The sequence below is a fragment of the Thermobia domestica genome, chromosome 5 (assembly GCF_964235325.1).
Source record: "Thermobia domestica chromosome 5, izTheDome1.hap1.1, whole genome shotgun sequence".
Lineage (NCBI taxonomy): Eukaryota > Metazoa > Arthropoda > Insecta > Zygentoma > Lepismatidae > Thermobia > Thermobia domestica.
The window spans coordinates 28,182,280-28,197,308 of NC_137458.1; the positions used below are offsets into that span (position 1 = coordinate 28,182,280).

At 37.8% G+C, this 15,029-nt stretch overlaps 1 protein-coding gene across 3 annotated transcripts in view; it reads left to right on the forward strand.

The window, feature by feature from the left end:
* LOC145685815 (endoribonuclease Dcr-1-like) overlaps positions 1-15,029 on the forward strand; it is a 166,323-nt gene that overhangs the window by 74,790 nt on the left and 76,504 nt on the right. For all 3 annotated transcript variants that reach the window (XM_081758387.1, XM_081758386.1, XM_081758385.1), the window contains exons 9-12: positions 5,410-6,445; positions 7,376-7,506; positions 9,924-10,155; positions 14,031-14,182. In XM_081758387.1, the coding sequence (XP_081614513.1) occupies positions 5,410-6,445; positions 7,376-7,506; positions 9,924-10,155; positions 14,031-14,182 (1,551 nt within the window). The remainder of the gene's footprint in view (positions 1-5,409; positions 6,446-7,375; positions 7,507-9,923; positions 10,156-14,030; positions 14,183-15,029) is intronic.

Genomic DNA, 15,029 nt, shown 5'->3' on the forward strand with positions numbered 1-15,029 from the left:
CCCAAACACAAGAAGTGAAAAAGATGTAAGTTCAAGAATAGCTAAACAAGCATTCAATAGAAAAAGAGGCCTGCTAACATCAGGAAATGTGCCGTTGGACGTTCGAAAATGATTTTCTAAGACCTTGGTATCTAGGGTGGCGCTTTACTGATCAAGAGACATGGACTGAATTATCCAAGCTGGAACCATTTGAAATGTGTTGGCGCAGAATGCTGCACATATTGTGGACCGAAAGGAAAAGAAATGAAGACGTACTAAAGGAAGCTAATGAAGGGACGACAGATCATGAAGATGATAGGAAAAAGAAGGAACAGCATGCTTGGACATTTACTCGGTACTTCGATTAGATCACCGTGTTGATAGAGGGAAAGGCAAAAGGAAAGCTAGGAAGGGGAAGACCAAGGATAGAATATCTAGATGCAGTTACGAAGGAGAAACCTTATCAAAGTATAAAACAACTCTCCCAAGAGAGGAAAAAGTTTGAAAATTTCCATGTTGCCTATCAACCTATAGTTCAGGTGATATAATAATAATAATAATAATAATAATAATAATAATAATAATAATAATAATAATAATAATAATAATAATAATAATAATAATAATAGTTGTAGTAGTAGTAGTAGCAGCAGCAGCAGCACATGAAGCAAGCAAGCACATGCACAGGCGTGAAATGCAGCAGCGTTGTTTGTTTAATATAAAATATTCTTGAAATAAATGGAATTGGTATTAATATAATAATTAATGCATTTATTAAAGGTGTAAATTAAACAGTGAACTTTTGAACTATATTTGTGACGTATGATGTTCTGGAGGTATAAGCACTATGTCGTGTCAATAAAAATGAATGAAAAAAAAAATAGTTTGAGAATTATAGCTCCTTATATTGGTTAGCCGTAAGTTGTTGCTAAATGTAGCTGAAAGCCAGGTTTGAGCAATACATAAGAAGGAATTTCACGAACTTTGGCGTGTTTGTAGGGGAAGGATATACCTAAACCAGTAAGCAATAGGTGCCACTTTATCCGCATTTTGTTCTTACATTACATGATGTCCTGTACTTGTGTACTTGACTTGACTTATTTTCCGTTCGTACATTATTCTCTACTCCTTTTCCTCATCTTGTATCCAAAATTAAATAATATCTGAAAAGTTAATACTTCTAAAATGTCTTTAAGTGAACTAACAGAAGCTAAACGCATCATTACAACATTTAAAAATTATCGTTCCTTCAAGTCTACATTGATAATTAGTTAATGGTAGTATGAAATCATGGTTTGTCTACAGATAAGTTATCCGTTGATTTTATCGTGTTAAATTTTTAACTCTCGTAGATCCGAAATATTAAACCATTTGTCCAGATTACAGTTAATTTATTCATGACAGCAACATAATGCTAATATTGTGAAAATTTACTGTATGGAATGATAAAGTTGTTTCTAATGAACATATATCAACCATACTAAAGATAATTTAATCAACAGATTTTGTGCATAATACAGTGCGTTCCACGAATAACACTAAGGTCCACCTCCTGAAGAAACGAAGGCAGATAGAAACATGAAACCTTTTGGAACCTTCAAGGGACATAAAAGGCAACATTATGCTGAGAAGGAGAATCCCCCACAAGGGGGGCTAAAGGGGGCTACTGGGAGTAACTCAAAAATTTTAAATAGCAACCCACATCGTGTGGTGCCTCGTTTGAAAGGTAATCACGAGTAAAGACCACTTTTGAAAATTGTAAGTCGCTAGCATGTCCGTAGCCAACATGGCGGCCATCCGTAAAGGACGGTCGAAGTGCGTTCAACGAATAACACTAAAGCTCGTCTCCAGAAGAAACGAAGGCAGATAGAAACATGAAACCTTTTGGAACCTTCAAGGGACATAAAAGGCAACATTATGCTGAGAAGGAGAATCCTCTACAAGGGGGGATAAAGGAGGTTACTGGGGGTAACTCAAAAATTTTGAATAGCAACCCCCATCGTGTGGTACCTCGCTGGAAAAGTAATCGCGTATAGAGACCAGACCGTGTCCACAACAAACTCTAACGTAGGTCTTGTTCGGAACGAATGCACAATACACATACCACACAACTAACACTATAACAGTATTGCAAATACAAAACATGCAAATTGAACTGAAACCGATAGAAAGGAGAGTACCATAATATTATTGAAAAATCTGAACCCTCCGAGGCTCGAACCCCGGACCGCATGTGTACTGAACCAACACTTTACCATTGCGCTACTGTCAAACTGCTACTCTTACGGACGAGGAGATGTAGTTCATGACGACGAGTTGCCTGTGGTGGCGCTTTGGTGTTGGACACACGTACTTTAGCAAAGCTACTCTGTTTACTCGTGCACCACTATCGGATGTGCTTTTCCGACCAACAGTGCGCTACATTACAACCCGGAACAGTAGGTCTGAAGGACGTAGACGTTTGTTTGTGCTGGTGCGTTTGACCATCCTACATTGCATACATAATGTGGTCTCTTGAACAGAGAATTGAAATTGTGTTACTCTTTAGTGCTACGAATCGTTCGTACAGTGCAACAGCACGGTTGTTTGTACGCAACCCAATTAGTGTTTCTTCCGTACGCCATTTATTAATCAAATTCTTTACGACAGGCAGTGTGACCAATGCCCCAAAGCCTCGAAACCCTAGTGTTGCTACGGAAGAAACACAGATACAAGTGTTGGCGGAGCTGAATGTGCATCCTCAACAGTCCATAACAACTGTGGCTCAAACGTGTGGTGTGTCACGCACAACGACATACAGAATCTTAAAAAAAAAACATACCTTCCATCCATACAAACTACATATGGTCCAGGGGTCAAGTGAACATGATCCCGATATGCGTATCGAGTTTTGTGAGCAGATGTGTGAGGCATTGGCACGTGGGACCATTGTGCTGACAAACGTGTGTTTCAGCGATGAGAGTACGTTTTACTTGAATGGCAAGGTCAACAGGCATAACTGCCGATATAGGTGTGACACAAACACTCATGTATTTCGTGAAGGCAACACTCAACACCCAGAGTCGCTGAATGTCTGGGCGGGTATCTTAGGTAATCACATAATCGGGCCCCTCTTCATCGATGGAATATTAATGGATGAGAAGTACCTGGCGCTGCTGCAAGACTTTATTGCACCGTTGATTGTCGAGGCAATGGAAGAGAATCCGCAAGAATTTGGAGAGATTCCGCCCGTTTTTCAGCATGACGGCTGTCCTGCCCATTTTCACCGCCTTGTACGTGACTATTTAGATAGTGAGTTTCAGCGACGATGGATTGGTCGTCGCGGCACCATTGAATGGCCAGCCCGTTCGCCAGACCTTGCTCCACCCAACTTTTTTCTCTGGGGCTATTTGAAGACTATAGTGTTCCGCACGCAGCCGAACAGCATTGCGGAGTTGCGCCAACGCATATTTGATGCCTGTCATTCTATACCGGTAATGACTTTTACCCGTGTTCGAGAGGAGTTCGTCCAACGTTTACATTACTGCCAGGAAGTGGGCGGTGCACACTTCGAGCATCTCCTGCATTAATGAGGTATGTTCCAAATCATACTATGTTACTCTCTGCTTACAGGTTTGCAATGTTTTTTCGATCATAGTTTACGGATGGCAGCCATGTTGGCTACGGACATGCAATCAACATGCACTTTCCAGCACAGGTCAATACACGTGATACCTTTCAAACGAAGTACCACACGATGGGGGTTGCTATTTAAAATTTTTGAGTTACCCCCAGTAACCCCCTTTAGCCCCCCTTGTGGGGGATTCTCCTTCTCATCATAATGTTGCCTTTTATGTCCCTTGAAGGTTCCAAAAGGTTTCATGTTTCTATCTGCCTTCGTTTCTTCAGGAGGTGGACCTTAGTGTTATTCGTGGAACGCACTGTATAGTGTTTTCTCTGTGTTGAAAGCGGCTATATATTTAGATGCACATAAAATTAATTTGTACTTAAAGTTGACTAGATGAAACGATTGACCTCTATATACGAGGGGGTTAGATAAATTTATGCCCTCAGAGTGAACACGTGACGCCAGGTACACAGTAATAGCATTTTTAAGTTTTTAGGTTTTAGTTTTAGGTTTTAGGTTTTAAGTTTTAGGAAAAGATAATAGTTTGAGGGGAGCCAGATCTGGAGAATAAGGGGATGGTCAATGATATCGAACCTCAGTTCACACACTTTGTGCATTGCGATTGCCGCTTTGTGGCAAGGAGCATTGTCTTGCAGGAAGGCGATGCGTTTGGATAGTTTTCTTCGCCTCTTTTCCTTCAATACGGTATGCAACAATTTTTCCAGCAGTTTCACCTGTCTTTCAGCTCCGAGCAGATTTTTCTCTGCGACATTTTTTGTCGGCCTTGCTGACCCCCTATAGCAGCACTGTATAGACTGAGTTTTGGTCTCGGGATCACATATAATTAGGTTTCATCATCAGTAGCAATTTATTTAATAATGTTGGAAGCACTCACTGAAAAACGGCGCAACACATTCTGTGCACAGTCACATCTTGTCCGCTTCTGATCAGCTGTGAGGAGTTTGGGCTTGGGCAACCACTTTGCCGACCATTTTTTCATACCAGATTCCTCATGCACGATGTAATGCACGCGCTCCACACTGATCTCTAGGATCTCTGCAATACGTGACGGACCAGTTCGCTTGTCTGCAAGAATCATGTCGTGCACACGATCCACAGTTTCCATGGTCACCACTGCCTTGGGTCTTCCACACCTCTTCGCATCTTCAATGCTCCTCCTGCCTCTCTTGAACTCTGCTACCCACGATTTCATTGTGCTATATGAAGAACAGTCCGTGTCAATTCATCAAATATTTCATTCGCTCTCATATTCTCTAAAAAGAGGTATTTGATGACTACTCTCTTCTCACGTTTGGTAAAAATCACAATGTGCTGCGCCATTGTCACTTCAAACCTCGAACAAAAGAGAAGTATTTGAAATACACTTACGATTATTTTTATTTATTTATTTATTTATTTATTGCAAAACATCTTCTAAAATTTAGTTACATAACATACTATAAGTATTTTTAAATATGAATTCATTTACTGTGTTAGGCCGAAACTTATCTACCTCCCCCCCCCCTCCTCCTGGTAGTTTCCTTTACGTTAATTTTCTTTCAAGTTTATCAGCTCTTGTGCAGTTCTGATAGAAGATACACACATGTAAGTATTCTGAATGAATAAAGTATGTAAAAAGAAATAGAAACATGTAAAATTCTCTATCTGTTGCCAGAAGAACGAATAATATCGAAAATATTGGAGATGGTTATTCACAAATAGCTGTCCTCATCCTCAGTGGTAAAAAGTTACGGAGATGAGTTAAAAATATGTATTATTTTTCCTGTATTTCTATTATATTCTATTTTCCCTTTATTTTTCAGAGCACTTTGTGAAGAAGTATTTGAAGAATACGAAGAGAAGGATAGAATTTTGAAATTTTCTACGCCAAAAGTGTTACGTTTATTAGAAGTGTTAAGACAATTCAAGCCCGAAAGTGCAAAGCAGGCTGATAAGCCTGAAGTAGCTGGTTCTCAGAAAAGTGACATCGATAAACAAATTTGCATTCATACAAACACTATAAAACTTGAAAATGGTGAGCTCAATCCTAGTTTAGTGAACGGAGATTGTGATTCCTCGAATGAAATGTGCGAAATACGAAACGAAATCAACTCTAACTTTTCCAAAGAAATAGTTATTAGTGATCATGTTGCGTCCACGAAGGAAATTAATAACATAGTAGATAATCCCAGTGAGTGTTGCAATGGGGAACAAACAATTCTAGTTAATGGTGATTCTTTAGATGAATCAAAAGACGATACATCAAATGAAAGCGCGAAATCTTGTGCTCAAGCTCAAAATGAAAGTGCGTATGCCGAAAATAATTCAAGTGATAGAACAGATGGTTCGGATAATCAGAACGAATCTCAGGTATGTGTGTGTGGACTTACAATTCAAAATGCTGAAATGAATACTACAATAGAACAGTGTGATAATACAAGTGTGACGAACACAAATTCGATTAGTGATACAAGTTCTAGTCAAGATATGGTGAATGTAAACTCTCAGAGCGAAGAGGCAGACAATAATTCAGTTCACTCCAACTGCAATAATAAAGCTTGTACAAGTGAGTGTGATGCAAACTCGAATTGTGATTCTGTCGACAACTGTTCGCCTGCAAAGCCATCGTTAAGTTTGCAGTCGTTCACGTTAACAGTTTCTCATCAGCTTCCGTACTCGAGGACAAGGAACATGGGCAGTTCTCGTCAGAATTTTCACAATAGAGGCAAATCCGACTCTTTTAACAGACAGCTCAGATCAGGTGGTGGACCAGATGACCAGACAGACGGGGATACGTTGTGTGGCATTATATTCGTCGAGAAAGCGTTTACAGCGAAAATTCTGTATCACTTGTTAAACGTAAGTTGATTTTTTTTTAATTTTATGTACTCTATAGTGAAATTAATTCTTCTACGTAATGATCTAAGCTAAAAGAAACAAGGTAAATACAATGAATGATTATATGCATCATGGCAATGAATGAAAACCTTCTTTATGTGTATACAGCGCTAAAAAAAAAAAAAAAAAAAAAAAAAAAACCTTCGCCAGATCGCCATGGCAGTTATCTTGAAGGAAAAAAATAAATATATATATCACATGGATTTTAATTACTAATGTACGCGGTGGCTCAGTGGTAGAGCGTTCACTTCCGGTGCTTGGGGTCCCTGGTTCGATCCCAGCTCGCGCCGTGTGGACTTTGTGGTGGACAAACACCGTTCTCGTGGGTTTTCTCGGGGTTCTCCCGTTTCCTCCCACTTCATTCCACCATTTCATTCATTTCTCATCATCGTCTCCTTTAGCCTAACCGGCATAAACGTGGGACGTAAAACTAAAGATTTCATTTCATTTCATTTAATTACTAATGTAAATTACTTAGTTTTAGTACCGGTACATTCCCTTTTATTTGCCATGTACTTAACGAAATTTTAAATTTTGTTGTATACGATAGCAAGGAACTGTTCCTTTCCCCCCACTTATAATTGATTGTTTATAAGTCTCTACAGAAAATACAATGAATTATAAAGAAGCTTATTCGTAAAATTCCTCTGCGTTAATTCATTGTAATTTCTTGGGCTTCTCATATTTCCTCCGTCGCTCTCATTTTACAAGTTGTTCATAGTTCTTTACTTGCATTTAGCACTTTCTTCTTCAGAGGCTGATCATGTAATGAATAGAATGCATAGTTATCTGTAGAAGCGTACTAGCTTTGTCTGTGTTTTATGTGGTTCTTAATCTTAGTTTTTCTATATTTTCAGTTGTGTTTTTAAATTTAAATTTTTATAACTCTAGGACTTACGAAGATGTGACCCAGACTTTTCCCATTTGATGTCCCAATATACGGTAGGCAAAACGGCCAATCCAATCACAGATTCACGGGAAGCTGAAATTGAGCACAGGAAACAAGAGGAGGTACTGAAAAGGTAGGAGAAGATATTGGAAAAATATATTATCTTTCATTGGGTATGTGTTTCCTGTTAGCGAGTATGGATCACAGCTTAAATCATTATGCAATAAGGTTTTCAGTAAGGTGTCCTACATTTAGTCTAATAGGATTGGTTTTCAGTGCAGCAGAAAGACGTTATGCTGGTTGAAGGTAAACGTGAACTCCCGCCTCAATATGATAATGTGGATTGGTTATTTTAAATTTTTGTTTAAATAAGTAACTAAACTTTATATATCAAGCTCAGTAGAAGAGAGTTTACCTCTGGTGCATGGGGTTCCTCGTTCGATCCCCGTCCAAGTAAGTTTGTGGTGGACAACATCGTATCCGTGGGTTTTCTCGAGGGTACCCTCGTTTCCTCCCACATTCTCATTCCACTAATTCTTCATAAGCATTCACTTACTTTCATCATCGTCTCCCTTAGCCTAACAGGCATAATTGTGAGACTTCAAACTGAAAGATTTCATTTCGTTTCATCTTTTCTTTTAATGATCCTTAAAAAATGATGAATATAAAGTGTTTAGCAAAGGATTATATTAAAACGTAAATACCCTGGTGGGAACACATTGAGGAACACCCCTTATACCTCGTCCGTGCAAAAATTACGAGAAGTACAAGAGGAATTTAGATTTTGAAAATTCCCCAATAACATTATTTTCGAAGAAGCGGATCGTTGTGCTCCAAATTTAATGATTAATTTATACAAGGGTATTTTCTCCTGATTTTGCTTGAACAGTTTTCTTAATGTTACGCCACCTTTGTCAACAAGAAACTACAACTCAGCCTACTGCATTTCTTCGTAGATGGTATCAGTATTCTTGGGGTACTGAAATTAATAAACAGAAATTTAAAGTATCAGAAAACGCGGTGATGAATGTCTTAATAAGTCTCAAATGATGTATTCGTTGCGTTCTTGAATGAATATGGTGCTCATAATTAAACAGAAAACATGGTAAGATGAGAGATACATCGTTTTTATAGTAAATATATGAGGAGGGGTGCATAGTTTTAGTAGTAAAGGCTTTGTGACGGAGACCTTTGGTAGACTAAGAAAAGGGTGGACGGATAAAAAGAAGCAGGATTTTTAGAGAGATAAGTTACAACATTCTTGGTTGTGCTGAATTAATACAGAATAAAGATTTTTTTTTTTTTTTAAATAAAGCCTGGAAGTGAGTTAGCTTCTGTTATATTAGAGTAGACTTAAATTTTTACTTCATGCGTTCCCGTTTTTCCTTTACAAAGGCGGGAGAGAACTATAAGTCTTAAACTCAAAATAATATTCCAGCATTTGTCTGTGGTAAATAGAAAGTTACTACGAATTATGCACACGCCGGCTTGATTAAACTATAGATCATATATATAATGATTAGCTTTGTGATGATTGATGGGGTTATTAATTTGTTTTTGTGTTCGACCGTGGTGTTAGTTAAATATAGATAAATTGCTTAAGAGTATGAAATGTTGGTAATATTTCGTAGGAAAGTAATAAAGAGTTTAGTGTTCACGGAATTTATTATGTTCAGAGGTGTATGTAATGGTTTATGGAATTGTAAAATAAATATAGATACTTCTGAATAGGTTTCTTTATAAAATGTTGACTTAAATTAAGATAGTAGGACCTTACACAATGTATTATATTGATTAACATAGGAATTTGGAGTCTTGCTGATATGATGGTGCAGGTTAATTTGAAGTTGGACTATTTCGCAGTAAACAGCCACCGACAAAGATCCTGAGACGAATATTCGGACACAAGAGGAACGGGAATAGGGAATGGCGGAAACTTCATAACGAGGAACTACATAGTTTATACGGTTTACCAAACATTGTTAGGGTCATCAAGTCTAGGAGGCTTAGGTGGGCAGGTCATGTAGCTAGAATGGAAGAAAGTAGAAACGCTTTCAAAGTCTTGACTGGAACACCAATCGGAAAACGACCATTAGGAAGACCTAGGCGCAGATGGGAGGACAATATTAAGATGGATCTCGCAGAGATAGAAATACAATGTAGAAACTGGATCCAATTGGCTAAGGATAGAAGTCAGTGGAGAGCTTTTGTGAACGCGACAGAAATACAATGTAGAAACTGGATCCAATTGGCTAAGGATAGAAGTCAGTGGAGAGCTTTTGTGAACGCGACACTGAACCTCCGGGTTCCATAGGCCATAGTTAATTAGTTTAGTTAGTTATAAGTCTGCTAATAAACAGATGAAAATTGAGTCCAAGATATCTCGATTATAAGACAATATCCTACGATACTTCACGTATTCGATGAAACATAATGTTTTAATTTAAAATGTTATATATGTATTCATGTGCTGTTGTCTCCGTAAAATAATAATCTTCATTTACCGAATAAATACGGGATAATTGAAGTAATAATTGTTTGCCTTTTCAGGTTTCGAATGCATGAATGTAATTTATTGGTTGCGACGTCGGTGTTGGAAGAAGGTATTGATGTCCCGAAATGCAATTTGGTGGTTCGTTTCGATGTGCCTCAGGGATATCGATCATATGTGCAATCGAAAGGGAGAGCACGAGCGCAGGAAGCGTATTACATTCTAATGATAGAAGAAGATAAATCCGATCCATTCATTGAAGATTTGGCAAAGTATCATTCGATTGAACAGGTAATTAGCTAGTTACAGTTTCTTAAGAGGAAATAATATATATATCGTGTATTTATTTCTTATATTTTAAAAAGGAAGGGGAAAAAGGACCAAGTTTTAAGCTTCATAACAACTTAGTTTCACCAGTACCAGTATATATAATGTAAAGTATTGTATGCGTACATATATATATATAGCAGTATACATATGTATTGTAAAGTTTTCTTGTGCATATGGTAGAGCAAAACACGGCACGGGAGTTTGGATTTTCCCATCACCTTTTATTATAAAAGTTATAAATTTGAATACAATATATGACAAATAGTACAAGTTTCCTCCAATGTTTTGGAGATTTATTGGTGAAGTTTAGGGGAACGCAATGGCTATCGTCTTAGGGCGTATTGGATTGGTGCCTGTTAATGACTGAGCATCTTAGAGAGAAGAGTTCAGGGTGTCTATCGGTCACGAAAGTCACGAATGTCACGAAATCAGAAAACGGTCATGAAAGTCACGAAAAAGTCACGAAATTTAGCTTTTGAGTCACGATTTTTTTAAACTACAAACGTAAGTACAGATTGGAAAATTTTGTTTTCTGAAACGTCAAAATTCACCACCAAAAATGTCTGTGGTCGGCTTTAGACGCTACCAAATCGCAAACAAAGTATGTTTCTATCATATGGATGAAAATTCAGCCTAATTCGCACGCAAATTCGCTCTTGAAACTGTTAGGAAATTTTATGATTTGGTAAAGAAAAGGCCACGAAAAAGTCACGAAATTTCATTTTGGAATTTTAGTAGACACTCTCGAGTTGGAATTCTCAATGATTGTGCGTCTTAGAGAATTTGGTAATTAGATGCCTCTCAATGAGCGAGCGTCTTATAGAGGTAGAAAGGAGCTCAATGACCAAGCGTCTTAGAGAGTTGGTGGTTTGATACTGATGTCTTCTGTGATGTGCTCTCCTCTTATATCCTAAAATGTCGGCTACCTTTGTTGATCTTCGTCATTTGCCGACCGTTAGCGATGGTGGACGACGTTCTTCGAGGCTGTCGTCTGATGAGTGTTTATTTCAATCACATGTTGTAAAAACACATGGTCACATTCATCATGGTGTGAAAACACTAGGAATCTTTCAGTATATATAGTTGGAACAAAGGAATCACGAAGTGGGAATTGAAAATGAATTACTTACCGAAATACATTGAGCACTTTCACTGAAATATTCTATTAAATAGGAAAGGAAAGAAATAGAATGTCTAAAAAAATGAAAATCAAAGAACAGACTTAAAACTGAGAAACGTCCAGGCCACTTTTGTGTTATAATTTTGCAGCAGACTTCGAAATTTCAAACATTTTGACATGCATTGTAGTGTGAACCGCTTGAAGAACAGCCTTATCAATAAACTCAAAGGTACTCAATTTTACTCTTTCAAATTCCTATAGATCGTTCAATAAGTTATATTAAACTTCGAATTTTCGCTAACAATTGTCAGAATTTTCAAAATATGTCATGTGCGTGCAATTTTCACACGAAGAAGGTATGTAATTCTTTGGCATATTTTCCTGAGAAACTGTAATATGCCTTATAAGTAAAGATATACGTAAGAAGGGAGAGAACAACGTTACTTGTAGAGAAGAAAAAAATAATACTTCTTTAGCCGAAAACATTTCCAAAATCCTATGCCCGAGAACGTATTCGCTGATTTCGGATGTGGCACGTTCTAAACCATAGAAACGAGTTGATATGTTGAGTTTATAATAATTGGGTTGGAAGTTAAATAACGTTTTATGACGTCAGCGTGGAAACCTAATTTTACGAGAATCTATTGGAGCACAGTGGCTCAGTGGTAGAGCGCTTACCTCTGGTGCCTAGAGTCTCTGGTTCGATTCTCGGCCAAGGAAGTTTGTGGTTGACATCATCGTAGGGTTTTCTCGGGTGCTCCCGTTTCCTTCCAACATTTCTTCCATTATCATTCACTTGCCTTAACCCTTTTAAGATCTAGGGTTTTTTTGGGGGTATTTTTTAGACTTTCAGTCAAGCAGCTACTGCGTCGTCACTATTTATCCTCGAATCATGGTTCATACCTCATTCTCTTCAGAATAGAGCAGGCTTTCAAATGGTATCAATTACATGCCCATACCTTATACCAGAGAGGGGAAAGGGAAATTTCCGGGAATTTTTTTGGCACACTTTGGGCCCCCTCTGTAACAACCCTATGTAAACGTAGAGATCTGAAAAAAAAACTGATAAATACTACTCGGTAGACTGAATGTGTGTATCAAATTTCAAGCTTCTATCTTGAATAGTAAGGGCGGGAAAATATTTATCGTACCACAAAAGACCCTGATCTAAGGTAAAAAAATTTCCTGAGACATCCATATTCATCCTAGAATCATAGTTCGTCCATCATTCTCTTCAGAATAGAACTGCCTTTCAAACGGTATCATTCACATGTCTCCATCATGTATCTGAGGCGGGAAAATCGCAAAGAAAGGAATTTTTTGGTTAAAATATCCCTTTTAAAAACTTTTTGTCCCTCTGCACCCTTCCTGTGATAACGCAGAGATCTGAAAAAATATGATAAATACTACTCGGTGGACTGAATGTTTGTGCAAAATTTCAATCTTCTAGGTGCAAAAGTAAGCCCGCAAAAAAATAATGAAAATAGGCCTAACAAAAGAAAATATATTTCTTAAAGTTATGACGTCATCACCTCCTATGTCTCGACGCAGGAAGGCGTGAAACCGTAAGTAACGTGTTCTACATTGCCTCTAGACTAAAAAAAAAGTCTAAAAAGCTCAAATAGGAGAGTTATAACGTAAAGTTCCAGAAAACGCCCGTATGGTACAAATTGTACCATAAGACCGTAAAAGGGTTAAACATCTCTCTCCTTTAGCCTAAAGGACATAATCGTGGAACGTTAAACGGAAATATTTCATTTTTTTTTCCAGGAATATCTCATCTGCTAGCAACAATGAATACCAAAGTGCACCACAAGTTGCGTAGAAGATATTTGCACATTGCAAACGAAAAAAAAAAAAAATGAAAAAAAATGAAAAAGAAAGAAACGAAAATCAAGCTAATTCAATTTTAACATGTGAAGGAAGTACAGTTCATATGGATATTTGTATTGACTGTTGATTATCAGCACTCTCTTCATTGAGTCAACGCTGAAATTGAACTTTTTTAAGGCAGTACAAATCGGTGTTTGAGTGAGGTGGTACACGTACTGTTCTTATCTCCTGTGTGTTTGCGGTTCACGTTGTATTAAGACGTGTTACTCATTGCAAGAACGTGTTTATTATTAGTACTTTATTGAGAATAAATAGTTCTGAAGTGATTCGGGGACAATTTGTGCTGACAGTCCTATGTCACATAATTAACAATATATAATGACTTTGATTTTGGAGATGATTTTGGGCAACGAAAGTGTTAACATACGTAACATTTTTTCGTACAGGTAACACCATTTTCTCCTTTTTCATGTGTTTCTTTCGGTACGTGACATATTTCACTTTCTGAGAAAAATACGCCAAGGAATCACTTTCTTCATGTACTGTTTGCATTCATACAATACGTTTCATTCCCGAATTATAATAGTTCAAAGTTCATGGAACAGAGCTTTGTGAACACCCTGTACGAAAATTGATCAAGCGATTTCGAAGTTATAAGAATACTTAGAAGAATAATGGCATAAGAATACTTAGAAGAGAATACACTTTTGCTGTCGACTGTACAAAAGAGTCGGGTATAGAGTATAAGGCCCATCAAAGATACGTTAGAATTACAAAAGTTTTAAGTGTATTTTCATAAAGGTCTTTTATGTAGTAATTGTTATTATCTCTTAAAAAGATTTCTTATGGTGCATAAACAATTGTGTTTTTTATTCTCTTTCAGATGCTTCTCCGAAAATGCCATAACCGAGAACCGCCCATTGAAGAAGAGTTAGAAGCCGACCTGTATAACGATGTTATCACTCCGTATAGACCACTCAAAGATAATTCAACACCTTGCGTTACTCTAGCTTCGGCAGTAGCCTTAGTTAATAGGTAAGTGATCTGATTGTTAATTATGGGGTTACGCGCTTTTATTAGACCGAAAAATCGAATCTTCCAATGTAACCTTGTAGCCTGTGTTAGTGTTATGGCAGCCTTCCATGAATTTGCTTTTAAATAATTTACACTGAAATTCAAATTATGTTGATTATGAGAGATAATTTACCTTACAAACAATGTTGCCGCTATGAATCCCGAGCTAGTAACGGAAATTTGTACTCAGATTACTATCAATTAAGCTAATCTTCCGGACATTTTGACTCTGTCATTCAAGGTCCTAACAGGCATAATCATGGGACGTCAAATTGAAAGATTTCATTTCATTTGATTTTTTAAAATTTTTATATAAGTAACCAAGAAAGTTCTGTCGCGTTTTCACCTACTACCTTCGAACACCGATATGTCACCTAACATGCACGTGGAAGATCAAAAATAGTCCCCATCATCATCGACGACCTACTGCCAATGTTCTGGAAGGCCATGGATTCCATCGCGGTAGAATTTGGTGGGTCGCGAAGTGAAGAAGATATCAAGTGCATTTGGCACCTCTACTAGGGATTTGAACTGGCGTTCTATAAGGTGATTGTTCAAGGAATGGAACAAGTGATACTCGGATGGTGCAATGTCCGGGAAGTATGGCGGATGCAATAGTATTTCCCATCCAGGGCATAGAGTGGTGTTCGGGTCAATATAGCCACGTGGGGCTTAGCGATGTCCTGTAACAGGAGAACCTCTTTGCGATTCAGAAGTGCTGGCTCCAGAGTTTTGAGTTTTTCTTGAACACGGCTCAACTGCTGACAGTACACAGTTGCATTGATGCTCTGACCAGCTGGTAGCAGTT